The 20,106-nt window shown below is 37.1% G+C and overlaps 1 protein-coding gene across 2 annotated transcripts; it reads left to right on the plus strand.

Moving 5' to 3' along the window:
- The first annotated feature begins 422 nt into the window (after nucleotides 1-422).
- Nucleotides 423-19,746, plus strand: LOC140795983 (DExH-box ATP-dependent RNA helicase DExH6). Of its 2 annotated transcripts, none has more exons than XM_073148814.1 (14): nucleotides 423-705; nucleotides 2,639-2,729; nucleotides 4,975-5,284; nucleotides 5,428-5,502; nucleotides 8,723-8,767; nucleotides 9,749-9,839; nucleotides 9,930-9,988; nucleotides 10,803-10,964; nucleotides 13,727-13,779; nucleotides 14,499-14,532; nucleotides 14,669-14,758; nucleotides 14,845-15,849; nucleotides 15,931-17,004; nucleotides 18,887-19,746. In XM_073148814.1, the coding sequence occupies exons 1-14, from the start codon at nucleotides 564-566 to the stop codon at nucleotides 19,304-19,306; spliced, it is 3,651 nt and encodes a 1,216-aa protein (XP_073004915.1). In that variant the 5' UTR covers nucleotides 423-563; the 3' UTR covers nucleotides 19,307-19,746. The 2 variants fall into 2 exon arrangements, with proteins under 2 accessions (XP_073004915.1, XP_073004916.1); XM_073148815.1 differs by having other exon boundaries at nucleotides 695-747.
- Nucleotides 19,747-20,106: the final 360 nt, after the last annotated feature.

The following is a 20,106-nucleotide window of genomic DNA, read 5'->3' on the forward strand; positions in this document are numbered from 1 at the left end:
GGGAGGCCAGAGAAGAGAAGACGAGGCGTATCAAGTTGACATTGTGGAGGAACAACACTTGAGAGAATTTGGAGAAGAGAAAGTGGGGATGAGATGAGAAAGACAGTAAAGAAAGACGATGATAAATTTTTTTTGGCCATTAAGCCTGGCCTAGCATGCTTGCTCTTTTGCAAGCCGACGAACAATAATGAGCTAGACTATTTTAGCCTGGCTTGACCCACTCGGCGGCGGGTTGATAAACACAGTGTCCAGCTCCGTTAGCCAAGTGAGCCCAGCTCGCCCAATAATCACCTCCGGATGTTACCGCTTGGAATATTCTCCCAAAATGTCCTACGTTATGCTTAACCAGGTACAAATTGTAATTTACAGGAAAAACCGGTCCAGCTCGAATCAAGTCACCTTCTTGCCGGTCTAGGTTTCCCATTCGCAACAAAATCGATCGAGGAACCAAAAGAAAAGCTCGAAGGCGTAGAAGAAGGGAACTCAAAAGCGAAGGCTAACTAACGAAGCCGATAGGAGATTGGAGACGGAGGAGAGAGAGGAGAGAGAGAGACGACGGGGGAATGGGGAAGAGAGGTCAGAGGAAGGGGAAAGGCGGGCCGCCGCCGCCGCCGCCGCAGCAGCAGGGTTCGGGAGGGGTCACGGAGGCGAGTCGTCTCCGAATCGGGAAAGTTCTCGAGGAATTCCGCGTCTCCGATGGAGAAGGTTCGGTTCTTACCACTCCAAAGTTTTGAGATGTTTCTTCGGGTACTGGTCTAGTTATGGATTTGATTGTTATTTTTCTTTCCATGTCTCGATCGAGTAAGGTATTAAGGGTTGAATACTAGTCCTCCATGTGTAGTATGATAGGGCTTATGAATCGGAGTTGCATAGGTAAAGAAAGCTTTGGATATTCAGGAGATCAAGAAGGTAAAATTTGAAGTAAGTAAAGTTGTTCTTTTTGTCTTTGGAATGGTATTATTTTCAAAGACTTGAGGTACCTGGACTTGGAATGCAACAGATAGTACAAGAATGTTTGAACATAAAGAACAAGTTGGGGATGCAGGGTTGTTCTAACTTTTAAACCTAATCAGTTCCATGCTTGGTGCAACTAACCTGACTTCTAGGTGCAACAGCGTTTTTCTGATACAAACCCAAAAGGGTCACATTTGAGTTTGATTGTGTGAATCAGTTTGATCCAGACAATTCCAGTTAGGATCTGTTTGTTGAGGGAAGGGTTTATTTGAAACATGATACGTGGTGCTTTGGGATATATGGAATTTTAAATTACCCAATGAATAATTAGGAATGTAAAATAATGCAATGATTTCATCTCGATGAAGATATTTGGTTTTGAGCCGCAACTCCAATTTCTATATAAACATCTCAATCTAGCAAACACTTGCGATTAGTATGGGCTCAACCCATCTGAATATGGAACCACTTAACTGTACCATATGCTGGATGCTGAGGCATTGAGATTTTCCAAAATAAGGTGGAATCAGCCTGGTCAAGATTTCAAGAGTTCATATGTTTTTTTTTTCATAGTCTTAGTTTGAGTCTAATAAGGTTGAGTGTTTAATGCTGTAAGTCGCTGCATCAACCTCTATAGACCAGAAGTCAATTTCTCTTTAATGACTGTGACTGCTGCTAGTTGACCATGTATTGGACTATCAATTACTGATGCAGCATTGTCCAGACATTTACACTAGATTCTTCTATTAGCATAATAATAAAATTGGCCGGTATAGGATTAGCATTCACTTTTAAGTGACTTTTAGTGGGCTCTCTGTGGTGCTTATTCCTGGTTCGAACTGACCCTTCTATATCACAGCCTAAGGAGAGGATATCTTGCTGGAACCTCAACAGTAAGATACTAGCGAGCCTCATGAATCATGATAGTTCTGGTGTTTAACCTGTAGATGTCTTTGATTCTGTGTAGTGCACCATCAAATTTCAAATGAATAGGTTCTGTCATTCAGTTGTAAGCAGTCTTATAGGTGGGATTTACTTGACTGATCGATATCTTTATGTTTTTTCGCTCTCTTTGCTTCTATGCAAGACTGCATCAACCATGCTTTAAGTTGCAGTCTGGGGAAGGAAAGAAAAGCAAAGCAGCTCTACTTCTGCTTTATGTTGCAAAAGTTTGGAGGATCAGGATAGTTACCAGAGGGTAATGTAAGGATCCTGACCTAAAGTTAAATGAAGGGTTTGGAGCTTGGATAATTATCTGGAATGATGATGAGTTTTAGAAGTTCTGAGTTCTTGTTTCTTACATGGTGCGGTATTCAAGTTCCTCCACATTTCCATTGTCAGCGATCATAACCTTGTGCAAATTACTATTAATTGTTAACCAATGTCCCTGGGAATGAACTTATTAGACATTTGCTTGACTAGATGAATCTGTCTTGTAGGTCATGCAAATTAGTGAATTACAGAAGGTCAGCCTTGAAGTCATATTAATTATACATTTCCTTTTTCTTAACCTCATCTTAATTTGTTACTTTGTTTTAGGATATCTTTTTCTTTTTTATTGCATGTTATGAACTTGCTCTCTCATTTTCGATTTGTTATTGTGAGTTCAATTAAGATCTATTACTCTTCAATTTTAGTGAAGAAATCTTATGTTTCCTATTTGTTTTGTGCTTAATTCTTTCAGTGCACACCTTTGAACCTGGTCTTTCGAAACAAGAACGAGCTGCAATTCATGAAATGTGCAGAAAAATGGGTATGATATCAAAAAGTTCTGGGTGAGTAGATCAGTATAGAAATTATGTGATTGGTGCATTTTATACTTATACAAGATGTATTCTCTTCTAACTTTAGATCCTTATTCATGATTTGATATAATTTTCTTGTCATAATATTGCACTGCCTATCTTTTGGGTGTACTTAGTTAGTTAGTTGTAAATGCAAATTTATTGTTTCCACCTTCCAAAAGAAAAAAACCCAAATATGTCAGAATTCAATAATTGCGGTGGCTGGTATTGAGAGGCGAACTATCCTGCTAGTTGCTCTTACAGTTTTACTCCAGCACACTAGATATACATTCATATGCATGACTTGCAAGGGGCCAGACTCATATTTGTCTTGGAATATTAGGAATACTTAAACATCTTAGAATATTCTAGAATCTCATTGGGATTGCATGTCTTGATCTAGAAGCTGTTCATATCTACTTGATGGCCTAGTTGATTTTTTTTACCATAACACCAAAATTAAGTAGCTCTCTTGTATAGGCTTAGTGGTGAATCTCACGGAGTAAGTTAAGACAACTTGGACAAAGTCTTATACTGTTACTGTTATTTACTTTTCATAGCACCAAACATTATAAGGACTAGTTATATAAAGTTGCAATTTACCATATGAATTGAATCAAGTAAAAACAGTTTGGTTATCAGTATCATATGATAATGTTAATATTATTTGACCAGGAAAATCCAGGTCATGATAGCAAATATTCAAGCCCTGTTACATGAAATATCTCCTTCTTGCTCAACATGCATACACACCATTATTATTGGCAAGTGGTAACATGTTGCCTGGGTCAGATTGCTTGAGATTTAACAGACCTAGAACAATTTAGAGCAACTTAAGACGGTCATGGATACTTGAAATTAAGACACCCCTTAGAGCATAACATTGTTAATATGTCAGTTTGGTTTATTTACAAGATATACATTTATGCCTAACATAAGATTAAGGATTCTGCAGTCTTCATATAAGTAGGTGAAAGGTCTCTAGTCTTATTCATGTACTATTCCATCTAAATCTAAGAATTCTGCAATTTTCATAACATCAAGTCAAATATTTCTGGCGTTATTTGATGTATTATTCCATCTCTATGTATTTTTGCACTCATCGGTAGTATATTTTTTTAAGGCCCACATGCCAAATTCTCTAGGACAGATGGATATAGTGGAATCCCTATCTGATGTCCTATGTATATTGCAAAGTTGGACTCCATAAGCTCATATAGGAAGTATATGACACAATTTCACTATTTCAGATTTACTCTCTCTTCTCTCTCTATACCTCTAGTATGTATAGTGTTAAGGACTAAGACCATTTAAATCCAGAATTTGCTAAAACATGAATGCTAAAACAGATTTACCCTCTCCTTTCCTCCTAATCTATCTATTATTTATGGTGTTTTGAATTTTGATAAACAATTCAAAATCACCTGTTTCTTTTCCCTCCTTGTAGAGCAAAACTTTGGTTGTATGTCATGCCTTTTGTCACAGACACACATGTGGGTGATTCTTCTATATTTACCCAAATTGATGACATGCCACTTTTGGAGAACATTGAACTTTTTTACTTCTTTCCAAAATCTTTAATTATTGGATCCACAATGTTGAAGCCTTGTTTCCCATTGTTATTCTTTTCCATATCACCTATGAAATGTATGTGCTCATTTGTCTTGACCTTCATCCTCATTGTCTTCCCCTACCTTCGGTTTGTAGTGGCAATTCTCTTTCAATCTCTCCCTGTCTCTGTCCTCTTTGATAGAGACAGGAGATGGCACAAGATGGTTGGATTGACAATGACAACTGCAGTGGGAGGAATGAGGAGGGTTGGCAACAGACTACACCCTGTAAGAATATGCTAATTGGATAGCGCCGTGTGAAGATTAATTCAGTTTTTAGTTGGCAGCTGTCCACCTTTATCCCATACACACCTATTTCTCCACAACTTATGTTCATGCACTGTAGTAGTTGTACACTCTTTAATTTTCTTTCTAAAGTTTTTGGGAGTCAAGCTTTTCTTTTTAAAGCAGTTCCTTAAATTGGATACTTTATGTTTAGAAAATCCATGTGCTCTCCCATTGAATTTGAACTGCATTGAGGATTGACTATCTCCCTCACATCTGTCTTCCCCATCGCTCCCCCTTCCCTTAAGGATGGATGGTCTTTGAATTCTTGAATCAGGATTTGGGTAAGAAATTTTGTTATTCCTGCTTTGTATCTACTTTTAACAATAAAATTTTGAAAGGTATGGTGAGCGTCGACGTCTTTCTGTCTTCAAGAATAAAAGGAAGCCCCTACCAGATAAGAAGGACGAAGAAACTGTTACTTGCTTGAGTTTTTCAGAAGAAGCAAGAAATGTTATACGAGAGCTGTTTACACATTATCCTCCTGATGATGGAGAGTTGAGTGAACCAAGGAATTCAAACCAGAAGGCTGCCAAAGTACAGTTTAGACAAGATAAGAGCTTTTGCAAACCATCAATGGGCAAGTCTGATATAGCAAAGAAAGTGAAGCTGCTTGCCTCTAAAATAAATGAATCAGCACAGTTGAGAAAGGTTCTTCTTTATTAAGTAACTTATGGAGAATTTATTTTTCTTTTGGTTGGTTAGTTAATTGTTAGGTTAAAAAGTTTATGTTTTATAATTTTTATATTTTTGTATCATCTAATGCTATTAATTATTGGAGCACATAAATGCAGGTTGTGGAAGATAGGGCTAAACTTCCAATTGCTTCATTTAAAGATGTCATCACTTCAACATTGGAAACTCAACAGGTTGCCCTATATGTTCTGCATCATCTCTTACCCTTTTACAAAGATTTGAAGTATTTTTTTGTATTTCATTGTTTCAATGCGGTAGTGTGCATTTCTCCCCCAACTGGGCTAATTGTCATGGCTTTGCTGTTCTAGATTGATTATTGGACAACTTGTCTAATTTTAAGTCTTTTGATTTATAATTTTGTGTTTGCAGCATATTATACTTCTCATGCTTGAGATAGCTACTAAAACATGCAATGGTTCCTGATATAATCTAATGATATATATTTACTTTCATATTAAATAAGTCAGTTTTTATCTAGAGGTAATCATTTGGTGGGCCAGGCTGGATCAGGCCAGGCCACTGTTCGTTAGCCTGCCCACGAGCTACTCGGGTCGAGCAGAAATATTCCGTGCTTATGAGATATCGGGCTTAGGCTAGGCATAACGGTTAGTCCTAGATAGATTTTTTTTCCTTTGATCATACTGTAAGTAGATGCATTGGAGTGTGGAAAGCCACTGCATTCTACTGCTTGGTAAGAAAGAAAGAGAAAGAGAAGGTATCAATCTTTATTCTGCTTCTCTTTCAAATTTTTCCGGAAAGAGTCCTTTGAATTAATGCTAAAGACAAGCAGAGAAAGGAGGAAAGTATAAGGAAAAGTTTCCTCAAAGCAGAGAAGAGAAAGATGAGTAAGGTTGTAAATTTTGGGGGTTTGGGGAGGTTTGCTGAGGTGGGTTTTGTGTTTTTTGGATTGCGAATGTTTGGATTTTGACCCAGTTAATACTCAAAATCAGAGATTTTCTTGGTGGATTTTTGATCTAACATTGTTTTTGAAGTCTTTGCTGTAAAATTTTGGGTTCTCAGGAGTGTGAAGTGAAAGTTGTGAGCTTTCTCTAGCTTTCTTTTAGTGGGTTTGTGAGGAAAAGAGAGGAAGAAGAAGAGAGGAAAATAGATGGTTAGAGGTGGAGATAGAGGAGCGGCACCGTGCCTAAGGCGGACGAGTTGCAACCCCATCCAGTGAAGGATCAATTGCCCAATTAATTGGGTTGCGGGTGGGCTAGTTGGATCAGATGTTCGGGCTGGGAAATGGCGGACGGGGCCTTTGCAATCTTGGCCGACCGCCTCATCACCTGGTGGGCTAGGCGACCCGCTATGGCATTGGCGTGTGTCATCTTCTCTCTTCCTCTCGCGATAATGGCATTAGAGTGTGTCGTCTCCTCTCTTGCTCTCTTCCTCTTTTGAGTAGTCACAAGCCGCCAACCCACTAAAGATTCCAGGAGAGAAAGTGAGACATGAGAGGTTGGGAAATGGAGTATAGCACGAAAGTGAAAGAAATGGAGGTTATAGAGAGGGGTGTCAGGTATGGTGGAAGGTAGTAGGTATGGGGAAGAGATTAGGTGTAGACATGATCATTAGGCCCGACCCGCCCAAACCCGGTCCGAATCCGCCCGATTTTAACCGGGCTAAGCCCGGCCTGAGCCCGATTTAGGCTCGGCCCGACCTGAGCCTGATATGGTAGTGGGCGGCATGGGCTAAGCCTTTGCCCGCCTGGCTCGGCCCGAAAGCCCGATCCACTACTCTCATATATAGCCTAACCCATAATGTATACATATTCATATAATTATTTTAGTCCCACATTGAATATTTAGTAAACTATATATCAATATATATGTATGTTTCCATAAAAGATAACTAAAATATTTTCATATAAGCCCATTAAACTCGGCCTAATAAAATATAATAATTTTTATATTTAACGCATTATATTAGAGCCATTATACCCAACCTAAGCCCAATATGTAATGGGCTAGTGGGCGGTAACGGGCTAGAATATTCTAGCCCGGCTCGAACCCGGCTTGGCCTGAGTAATTGGTGGGTCGGGTCGTGAACAAATATTTAAGCCCGATTAGTTTGAAAAGCCCAGCCCGAACCCGGCCCGGCCCGCCCGATGATCACGTCTAATTAGGTGTGAAGAAGGGGTGTCATCCTATGTTGTCACTAGTGAAAAAAGAGTGATGAGATATGATGGGACATGAGAGCAACTAGGAAACATATCTTCCAAAAGGACCATTTTTATTCTACACCCTTTACTATTGTTCGATTTCATCTCATTAGCTCTCTTCTTTATTTTCTTTAATTATTTTTTGATTATCATGTACTATTGTTCTAATATCCTTGATGAGCAGATTAGTATATTATGGTTGTGAATTTATTATAGTTGTAAATTGTGATCATATTATTTGGTATTTTGGTGTAGTGCACTATTTAAAAAATTTATATATACTATAAATTAGTATATATTATATATTATACATACTTTTAAAAAAAATTATATATAAAAATGTTAGATTGTCTTAGCTTCGGCCTTCCGCGGCCGCCTTTCAAAACAGTGGGAATGTGCAATAAGATTAATGTGATAATTATATTGTGTATGTGCTACAAATATATGATGAAAACATCTTTTTTTATGAACTTTGGCAATATAAGTTGTCAGTGGAATCATAACCAACATCTTGTTTTATTTACCTGTTTGCTTTCTGCAGTTACTACAGCCTAAGGACTAGAGCTGTGTGCCACAAGATGTTTGTGTGAAGGCATGCAACTAAGCAAGCAAGAGAAGAAAGAAAAGAATTTCTCCAGTTACTATATGATGATGTTTTGATTTCTTGATTTATAGAACATAAAAGATATAGGAGAAAGAGCAAATCTATTAATAGAAACGATCCTCTAATAAAAAATTGTACACAGCTTCTGACAAAGGTAGGAAGCTCAATGAACAAAACATTACTGACTATTATGCAGTAGACTACTTTAGTAATTCTTAAATCAAAAGATTCACTTGGTGAGCTGCGACACATTAAACCTGATTGTTGGCTGCCTACTTTGACACTTATAATGCATCTGTAAGTTAATACTTACTATGAGGAAAATGTAGTTTGCACATCATCATATTCTTTCACAAGTTCAAGTAGCAAAAGAAGGAAGAAGCTGTTTTTTTGGCTACAGTGGAAATTTTCAAATGTATTTCAAAAGTGAGATTCTGTACATAAAAGTAGAATACGAACAAGACATAGTTAAACGAAACTTGTACTGTTTCTGATCTTGTTAGCTTGGGGAACCTTTTGACCTTTTCTTTTCATTCTTATTACCTGATATGCTCTTGCTATATGATTTGGTTTTGCACCAATTGTAAGAAGGATCAGTTTTGATAATGATTTTTTTTTCTTTAATTAACAGGTGGTACTGATTTCTGGTGAGACTGGTTGCGGTAAAACCACTCAGGTTGCCAGCTCTTTGCTCTATCTTCTTTCTAGTATTTCAAACGTATCGTGTTTAATGGATCTACAAGATAAATTGTCTTTTGTTTTAATTTTTGGCATTTACGTGTTCTTATGACACAGTGTGAATGACTTGCCCCATTTTCCCTGGTGGGCCGGATCTAGTTCGAAATATTTTCTAGAATCTGACTATATATGATGATACTATTAAGGCTGCGTACATCTTGCCCTTCCTAAACCCCAGTTTGTGGAGCCTTGTGAAATAAGATGCCATTGCTAGACCTTGCTTTGCCCTTCCTAAGTAGCCAAAGCCATGTAACATGAGGAACATAGTACAGATGCCAACTATCTAGTTAGATATAACTGAAAAAATATGTTCCAGAGTCACCTTTTCTGAGACTAAGTTCCACATGTTAGGAGGCATCACATTACAAGAAGTTTCAGACCTAATGTTCGTGCTAATGTTTTCCAATTGTGCTTATATCGTGGTTTGTTTCTGACTTTCTGCTTGGTGGTTCCATTTTCCATTTTATTTCTACAATTAGCTTAAACCTGATATGAACCCAGTTGGACCGGATCCATTCACAGCACATTGGGCTCGCTTGGTCGAACCTAGTTATCTTAGTTTAGCCATTTACTCTTTTTAGCTCCTGCTATTTTATTTGAGTCATAGACTCGGCAACCTGCTATTTTTTTTTTTTTTTGTTATTTCATAGAAGTGCTATTGATTTTATAGTTTTGGTCTTTTGGGTTACGGTAAGAAGTTGTCACTTGGTGTGATGCTTGCACCATCCACTATGTAGTCATGACAATGATCTCTACTGTAATGGATATAAAGTTGTATGAATCTTATCCTCCTTTGGCTTTGCACTGGCAGGAGCCTCATGCAATGTGAATAGAGTGTATTCCTTTTCTCTTCTCAATTCAGGCTAGGCAGCTCTATCTGTCTTGGTAGTCTAACTGACTTGTCCCTCTTAAATTTCAGGTTCCTCAGTATATATTGGACTGTATGTGGAGTAAAGGTGAGGCATGCAAAATTGTGTGCACACAACCGAGACGCATATCAGCAATTTCAGGTGCTTTTGACACACCATAATATTTCATGCAATCATCTATGTTTGTTTTGTGAAAATCCAATTCTTATTTTTGCCTTTTGGGGAATCTAGTTGCTGAGAGAATATCTTTTGAAAGAGGAGAATCTGTTGGAGAAAACATAGGATATAAGGTAATTGCTTCTTCTTAATACATATTTAAAAACTCCATTTCTAAATTAATGTACCCACGTGTCACTCCATCAAATAAGGTGTGTAAATCTTGAGCTTCCTATTCTCTTAGCTTGTATGTGTCTTTTATATATGTATATAAGCTCTATTATTTTGGAATTTGGAGAAATACTTGAAAACCTCCCTTCTCCTCTTTCCCTTTTTTCTTTGACGAGAAGGTGGCACAAGTTTGAATATGTATAATTCTTATTGGTGTAGTTGGCAACAAACATATTCTGGAATTGGTATTCCTGGATGATCGTCCAGGAGACAGCTGATTAATCTTGTATTTCCTTAGAGAGGCCATAACTGATGTTTATAGTGGGATAGGATTGCCTTTTTATTTATATGGAAGTGTACTTCAGAAGTTGATATATAATGCATATGGTGCTGGAACTGCCGGGTGTTGCTATTAACATTGAAGACTCCCATTTTTGAACTCAATCTGCTTGATTAGACATTATTTTATCTGACAGCTTCAGCATCTTTATGTTGATAAAGGCCTCTTATGTATGACTGAATATATATTTCTTAGTAACATTGCAGGTGTAAGTTAGTTTGTTACACTAAGTTTGATGTTCTCCATCTATTTATCCTTCCGTTGGGTTCTCTTTTTAGGCTTTTATAACCTAGATAACTGCAATCTCAACTTATTTTCCATTGGATTCTCATATTAGCATATGCAATTCTCACTCTTGCAATATTATAAATTGTATATAAGTAGTGAATCTATGGTTGATAAGTTTTACTGTCGTTATACTGTTCCTATATGTTCAGATACGTCTGGAGTCTAAAGGTGGAAAAAACTCCTCTATACTGTTCTGCACAAATGGTGTTCTTCTGAGGTTGTTGATTAGCAGAGGCTCAAATTTCTCAAAATCAGTACGAAGAAAGCATTTTCCAGATGATGGTATTATGGGGATAACCCACATTATAGTGGTAAGAATGTCATTATGATGAGTATTAGATTTTTATTTAGTTTTTTTATTTCCAGATGTATTTTTAAGTAAAAGTTGGATTTTTTTAGAGTGTCTTATTTGGTTAAAACTCCTAAAATCTAAGATATTTGATTGTTGGTTTATTTTTAGATAAGTTTTGTTAGAATATGGTTGATTTTGAGTTAAAAGAGTCCTAATTTAGTTATAGAAAAGATTAGGGAAGATTCTAATTAGCTAAGATTGTGATTTGATATATTCTCTTCTTCTATAGAGCTAAGGGAAATTCCAAAAAGAAAAATTATTAGGGTCTGTTCGGATGATATGGATTTAAAATCCAGAGTATCAAAAACCTAAGCCCTCGTTTACTTCAGGAATAATTTATCTTATTCTGAAAAACAACTCCTTATTCCAGAATAATAGCTAAACATCATAATAACCTCATTCTAGAATACAAATACAATTTATCAAAATTACATCTAATACCACACGGTAACCCAATTACTAATTTACTTTTGATATTTATCCCATCAACTTACTTTGTATCAAATCAATGGATGTTTATGATAATTTCATAAAAAATAATTTTTTTTTCCATATTTTTGTTCACTTTATATCACATCAAGGTAATTATCACACCCTTATTTTAGAATACAAGTAAATATAAGAATAATTATTTCTAGAATAAATATCTCATTTTGAGAATAATAAAGAATAAGATATATTTTAGAATTGATCTTATTACTGAAGTAAACGATGCCTAAAGAATTTGAATGGACAACTAGTTGATTACTCTAGACATTTTTCTTAGAGTAATTAATTCAGGTATGATGTTTGACATTTGAAATTAATTCTGCAGTAATTATATGAATTCATTTTCTTTAGATCCACCTACCTTCTCCTCACATCAATCTACCCAATCCTACAACCCCACAACTAAACTACCATGAGCTTGTTAACCATCATGTTGTTGAGTCCGTAGATCGAAAATGGCTGAGTGAATCAAATCTTAGTGGCTAAAGAGTTTTGAAAATGGATTTTATAGAGTAAGTTATAACAATATTCAATAGGGGAAGGAAAAGTTTATATGGCCATGTGTGAACGGGAGGGGAAAATTTTGATTGCGATTAGTTGTGCAAGAGGGAAGAGCACTAGCAATGATCGATGAGGAATACATGGCAGACTTGTTAGAGAGAGAGAGAGAGAGAGAGAGAGGCATGATTAGTTTTGAAAAGTTTCCAAGAAAAATTACACTAGTCAAAGTGGATTTTTGGTTTACTCCAAAAGTCATGTTATTTGGCTTATTACTAGAGTATTTTGAAATTCCATAATAAGCGGCCAAACACTATTTTGAAACTTCTTTCTCTCAAATACAGATTTCTCAAGTATTAACCCAAATTCTCTAGTTACTGATGGTTGCCAAACAAGGCCTTGGTGAAAATTGAAAAGGTATCATTCTTTTGGAAAATTCCACGTGTATCTCCTCTCTTCTCTTAGTGGTGGATTCCTTGTTTTCCTACTCATCCAAAATCTAGGCAGATTTTCTTTGTTCCCCCATAATGCATGCCCTAGCCTCTCTTTCTCGTTTTCCTTTCTTACCTATGGTAGCGGAAGGCTCTTTCACTCCTCTCTCTCTAATGGTGGAAGGCTTGCGACGATGGATTGCGACAAGTATCCCTATCTCTCTTTCCCCTTTAATCTTATCTGCCCCCCCCCCCCCTTCTCTCTCTCTCTCTCTCTCTCTCTCTATATATATATATATATATATCTAGAAGTCCACCACCCTCGTCTCCGCTCTATCTGTGATTGATAGCAGTTTTCTGCAGCATTTCTTCCTTTCACCTCCCCAACCTCCACTTCTCTCTACCTCACCCCTAGCTGCAATTGCAAATATTTTTTTATTAATTTATTTATTGTTGTATTCTTGCTAATTTTTATATTATTTGTTTAAGAATTTGTCATATTCCCATATCCGTATCTGCTCATAGCCTGTTGTCGTTCCTTCCCACCCTCCCCCTCCCCCTAGTTAGGTGGGTTTGATTTTCTTTTTCCCACGGTTTAGTGAGTTATCTTCTCTCTCTCGTATTTCCTAATAAGACTTTAATTGATCATCTTATCTAAATTGACTAATCCAATTTAGGTGATAAATCAATGTGGACATCCCTCACATATAAACTAACCATAACTTAATGCGGACATCCCCCACATATAAGCTTACCATATCTATCAATTGATTAATTCAATTGATAATTTGAATTAAAATCAACTCAACAAATTAAATGTGAAAATAAGTTAAGCCTAATTAGCTCAATTAGACCAAAATTGGACTCAAGCAACTTTATTTTGGTCAAATTGAAGATGATGCCCACATCAATAAAGTTAGAGATTGTTAATGTTGTAAGTCACAGCAGATACATACTTGTGTTATTGTGTCAATATCTTGTTTTTCATATATTGATGGACAAATGAAAATTTCAGTAGAGGATTCCATTGGCAATTATCTACACTCCCTATTTTAATAGCTATACATCAATTTTGTTTCTCCAGTCAGCGAGGAGGCCAAGGATGTGAAAAACTCCTTGCTTCCTAGAAAATACCAGGGTTCCCTCATTGTCATTACTGGGGAGTATTTTGATGTTTTGATGAAATATAAAGATCACCGATGTTTTTTGTGCACCCATCTATGCATGCGATGCATTTATTCTTTATAGGTTTTTAATTCTTGTCATAGAGTTTCAATTGTGCTAATCTCATTTTCATTTACAGGATGAAATTCATGAAAGGGATAGATTTTCTGATTTTATGCTGGCAATACTCAGGTACTACTTGATAGTGGCCATGTTTTCTGGCTTTTAGTTAAATATTGCATGAGTGCATGCATCTTTGCCAACTCATACAATAAATCTAATTGATAGAGGAATATGATTAATATTCTCATTCAAGTGTTAGTTCATTGTTCTGCTACTTCACTTATGAGAATAAAATAGGGAACAATATCGAATGAGTCGATTGTCTACCCCCTATTCTTTATTCTCTAAAACACTAAAATTGTGACTAAGACAATGCTTTAGAGAGCCAGAATTAATAGAATATAGTATTTATTGAATTAAGTTAGTGCAGTTAATATTCCTGATTTGATACTGACATCTGAATAGGAAGTGTAAAGAGTTGCTGTATTGCGAATGATTATCTCATCTTTTGTGTAATATTTCTAGTTGTTGGGACGTTGTTCTACTCTAAAGTACCAGAGATGCAGTTGATCAACTTTTTAGTTATCGCTTTAACCTTTTCTCCGTATGTTGTTGGCCATCTTGTGTTTTACAAGGTCATGACATGATGGCGTACCAGTAGGCTCTAATTTGACTGTGACCATAAATGTGATGCTCAATCTAAGCACCTGTTTTCTCGTGTATGTATGCCATCATCCAGTTTACTTACTGATTATCATTTTTAGTAAAATAGCAAGTGAACCGGAATAGTTGGAGTTAGCAGACAAATGAAATTTCCTAACCTCTTTCTTTTGTAATCTTATTTGCAGAGATCTGCTGCCTGCATATCCTCATCTACGTATGGTGAGCATATTTTCCACCACCTGCTTGTTACTACCTATGCTTATCATATACCTTTTAGAAATGCTAGCTTTGTATTAATACTTCATGAATTCACAATCATCATCATGAGTGATATACTTCTAATCTAAGCTTACAGGTACTCATGAGTGCTACCATTGATGCTGAGCGATTTTCACGATACTTCAGCGGATGCCCTATTATTCAAGTTCCAGGATTTACCTATCCTGTAAGCAATCAACATCAGTATGTTTTCTATTTATTCAAGTTCTTCAATATATAATTCTCTGTTATTGAGAAATGTTCGTACATTAGGTTAAAACTTTCTATTTGGAGGATGTACTTTCTATTTTAAGATCTACCAATGATAATCATCTTAACCCCACGGCTGCAAGTGACCTGAAGGAAAGTACTACATTGACTGAAGATTACAAGAGTGCCCTGGACGAATCAATTAATTTGGCTTTGTCAAATGATGAATTGGACCCTCTCATGGAACTTGTTTCTACTGAGCAGAACCCAAAAATATACAACTTCCAGCATTCAGTTTCTGGTGTATCACCGCTAATGGTGTTTGCTGCAAAGGGTAGAATTGGTGATGTTTGTATGCTCTTGTCATTTGATGTTGACTGCTCTTTACAAGACAATGATGGAAACTCTGCATTGGATTGGGCAGAGCAAGAGAATCAGTTAGAGGTGTATGAAATTATCAAGAAGCACATGGAGAATGATGCATCAAAGTCAGCAGAAAAAGAGGAGCTACTGAACAAATATCTGGCAAGTATCAATCCAGAACACATTGACACAGTGCTTATAGAACGTCTATTAAGAAAAATATGTATTGATTCTGAGGAAGGAGCTATCCTAGTCTTTCTTCCAGGATGGGATGACATAAATCAAGCCAGAGAGAGGTTGCTTGCTTCTCCTTTATTCCGAGATGCATCAAAGTTTGTGATACTCTCCCTTCATTCTTTGATTCCCTCTGCAGAACAGAAGAAGGTTTTCAAACGTCCACCTCCTGGCGTCCGTAAAATCATTCTCTCAACTAACATTGCAGAGACTGCTGTTACAATTGACGACGTTGTATATGTTATAGATAGTGGTCGAATGAAAGAGAAAAGTTATGATCCTTATAATAATGTATCCACTCTTCATTCTTCTTGGGTTTCTAAAGCTAGCGCAAGGCAGCGGGAGGGACGGGCCGGTCGTTGCCAGGCTGGAATATGTTATCATTTGTACTCAAAACTTCGTTTGTCATCTTTGCCAGACTACCAAGTTCCTGAAATAAAGAGGATGCCGATTGAGGAACTCTGTTTGCAGGCAAGTTTATAGCGCTTCTTTTTTCTATTTCTTTGTACGAAATACCGATAGCTTGTTGATGTTGTAAACTTTTCCTGGCAGGTGAAGTTGCTCGATCCTGACTGTAGAATAGCAGATTTTTTGCAAAAAACTTTGGATCCACCAGTTCCAGAAACTGTACGTAATGCAATAACAGTTCTTCAAGACCTTGGTGCTTTAACTCATGATGAAAAACTTACAGATCTCGGGGAAAAATTGGGTTCCCTTCCCGTTCATCCATCTACTAGCAAGATGCTTCTATTTGCTATCCTGATAAACTGTTTGGAGCCTGCACTGACACTAGCATGTGCAGCAGATTACCGAGAACCTTTTATTCTTCCAATGGCTCCTGATGAAAGAAAGAGAGCTGCAGCAGCCAAAGTTGAGCTGGCTTCCTTATATGGTGGTTACAGTGATCAACTGGCAGTTGTTGCAGCATTTGAATGTTGGAAGCGTGCAAAAGACAGGGGTCAAGAATCACAATTCTGCTCAAAGTATTTTGTCTCTTCGAATACCATGAATATGTTATCTAACATGAGGAAGCAACTTCAGAGTGAACTAATGAAGAATGGTTTTATTCCTGAAGATACATCCGGTTGTAACGTAAATGCTCAAGATCCAGGTATCCTTCGTGCAGTTCTCATGGCTGGTGCTTACCCGATGGTAGGAAGAATTCTCCCACGTCGCAAAAATATTAGAAGAGCTATTGTGGAGACGACCAGTGGCGCCAAAGTTCGATTGCATCCACATTCCTCTAACTTTAATCTATCATTCAGTAGAGCTTCTGGTAGCCCACTTATCATTTATGATGAGATTACCCGTGGTGACGGTGGAATGTACATAAAGAACTGCTCTGTTGTTGGCCCATATCCATTACTGTTACTTTCGATGGAAATGGTTGTTGCTCCTCCAGATGATGAGGATGATGAGAGTGATGAAGATGAGGAAGTTTCTAGTGGCGAGGAAGATGAAATTGAAATGAACACTTCTGGACAAATTGGAGAGGAGATTATGTCTTCTCCTGAGAACGCTGTTTCAATTGTTGTTGACCGATGGCTAAGGTTTGAATCAACTGCACTTGATGTTGCTCAGATATACTGCCTAAGAGAGCGTCTATCTGCTGCTATCCTTTTCAAAGTAAGATTTCTCATCTTAGCAACTTTGGCATTGGTCACTGATTCATATGTGAAGCTTGACCAATTTATGCTTTTAGTTTTAATATCTTACGAGGTTGTAGATTGTTGAGATAGTGTGATGTAAATCTAGTATGAATGCAATGTTTTGGAGAAAAATCGACCCAAACAAGTAACTAAAGTAAAATAATATAGTAAGCAATAACTGATAAAAAGTTAATTGATTAAAATGATCACTCCTAGATGGAAGGAGAGAACCACTCAGATAAGGCAGTAGCTTTCTCAACTCTCAAATAGGTATGTTGATAGTAGAAATGCCTAAAATATGGTGTAAGGAAAGACTTTAGAGTTTAGGTTTACCAATAAATGGAATAGTAGTGCTTTACTTTGAAACCAAGTCATCCTCTTCACGTCCAGGCATCCAAAGATCTTTTTTCACTACTGAAATCTTCTGGACAGCAGCAGTAACCAACGAAAAAAAGTAGAGATTGAAGAAGAAGAGAGGTTTACAGAGGAAGTAGAAGAGATTAGAGAAGAATCTTAAGATAGAGTAGGAGAAAGGAGGGGAGAGAGAGGGAGAGAGAAGAAGACCGCATGAGAGAAAATGAGAGATTTCAAATAATTCTTATTCCAACTTGTCCTTGTTTCTCATACAATAACCCTTAAATAGGTTAACAACTTTGATTCTAGCTGATTCTAATAGGAACTAATTTCCTAATAGGATTTTAATTAATCATCTTACTTAAATTGACTAACCCAATTTAGATAATAAATCAATGCGGACATCCCCACATATAAGCTTACTATAATTATCAATTGAGATTCTAATAGAAATTCATTTTCTAATAGGATCCTAATTGATAAGGTCTTAGCTAAATTGACTAACCCAATTTAGGTAATAACTCAATGCGGACATCCCCCGCATATAGGCTACCATATCTATCAATTGACTAATTCAATTGATTATTTGAATCAACAATTAGACCAAAATTGGACTCTAAGTAATTTTATTTTGGTCAAATTGAAGATGATGCCCATATCAATTCCCTGTGGGTGGGAAAAATCTCGACTCCGATGAGATAGCCTCCATATACTTCTGGTGTAGATCTTCTTGTAGTCTCCTTAATTCATCTTCCGCAATCCAGCTAGTGTCAGAAATGTGGCGATCTTTCTATCGAACCAAACATCGTCGGTGTGTACCCGGTCGTGTTTTGGTCTCACGCACATCAAGTATATCATCAATCTGGTCAGTGGATGTCGATTGCTCAAAAGGTAGTGAGCTAACATCTATTGGTTGCATTGGGCCTCCATGATATGTGAACAAATCAGCAACACTGAAAATCAGTGAAGTAGACATCTCAGTTGGAAGTTCTAACAAATAAGCATTACTTTCCAACTTGGCAAAATTTTTCTTCCTGCGGTGTTGGTTTGCTGCTTCCTTGTCTTTATTTGTAGATACCTGCAGCTTTTCAAGAATCTCTTGGTGCACTTGGTGAATTATTTGAACAAAGGTTTCAGCATCAGCACTATTTCTTCCATTATATGGTATAGGGATTTTATCAAGGTAGTGGGAAATAGAATGGCCATATATACTCTCAAAGGGTGATTTTCCAGTGAATCTATTAATAGAACTATTGTAAGCAAATTCAGCTTGAGAAAGAACTAGATCCCACTGAAAGAGTTTCTCTCCAGCTTTTTGTCTCCAAGATTGATTACAACATACTTGTATAGACACATTCTGTCTCCAAGATTGATTACAACGTACTTGTATAGACACATTCTGGTTGATTTTCCCATCTTCGGTCATCATTTTCATTCCTTAAAATTGCACTTTTATATATTGGGTCCATCAAAATATGTCCTCACCAAAAGAGAGCCTTTTGCAGGTCAGATATCCCCAAGATGTTCTACCTTCTGCACTCGGGGCATCTATGTATGCTATTTCCTGCATTCTTTCATATGATGGACTGCCCACTATAATCTCTGCCGACGAGTTCACGGACCTGCAACAGTCAATGGTGGATGCAGCTGAATTGAACAATTATCCTCAAGTAAGAAGAGGGATGGGCTATAATTCACCTAGCAGTTTCCTGAGATCTTTGATGTCAGAGAAAGCACGAAAAACATCCAATTTCAATAAAACCCGGGAATCAGTGCATCCAAAAACTTATGCAACTCGCCTCCCACCACATGCCCAAGTTGACAGGTTTCAACAACAAAGGCCTCCCTCACATGGTTCCAGTTCTGGTAGCACTGCACCAAGGATCAGGTCTATGAAACGGCAGCGTGGAAATACACCGCAATGAAGAACTGGTCATGAGGCTGGAGTCCAATGTTTAAATTTTCGTCTATTATGTTTCCTCTGATCTATGCAGTCCGAGGCATTCACATGATGATAGGATTGGAGAGGCAAAAGTTAGACAAAGAAACCTTAGCAGGCGGTGAAGGAAACTGTTGTAAATGGATGCTGTGATTCATGTTGGGGAAAAAAAGAAGCTGTAAATGCCTCTTTGGCATCAATAGAGTAGTTGTATACTATAATTCCAAGTTAGAATTCAGCTGTTATTTTTTTTTTTTTTCTCCACCTTGTGACCCCGTATTCTTCATAAAACTCTCAGCTACTCTACAACAATGTAGAGGGAAAGCTGCAAGTGGTCAAAGCTGCAAGTGGTGACGGTTGGGATTCGTTATTTGTTAAGAAATTGTTGTTAGTTGAGCATATAATTCGATACTCTGTTGCTTAAAACTTTATGTTTTCAGTAAGTTTGCATCTATATCACACACACACACACACACACACACACACACACATATATATTTCTGGCATACATATACAAATGCATATGGGCATCTTAAGTAAGGGGATTACATCTGCAAATAGGCCAAGTCAAGTCATGTTCTTCAACAGTACACTTATCTGTATCTTTATATGTTAAAATTTAGAATGTTGTAGTAAACTTTCCATAAAATAATATTTTTGTAGCTTCTCAAAAATATAAATTATTTGAACCAATGGCTGGAATTTAGGAGTTTGGGACCAAACTAGCTCTCCCCCAACTTTTATTTACCAAAATAAGGTGTACTTTTACAAACTCAGCAGCCATAT

The sequence above is a fragment of the Typha latifolia genome, chromosome 10 (assembly GCF_019914945.1).
Source record: "Typha latifolia isolate L0001 chromosome 10, TyphaL0001v2, whole genome shotgun sequence".
Classification (NCBI taxonomy): Eukaryota; Viridiplantae; Streptophyta; class Magnoliopsida; order Poales; family Typhaceae; genus Typha; species Typha latifolia.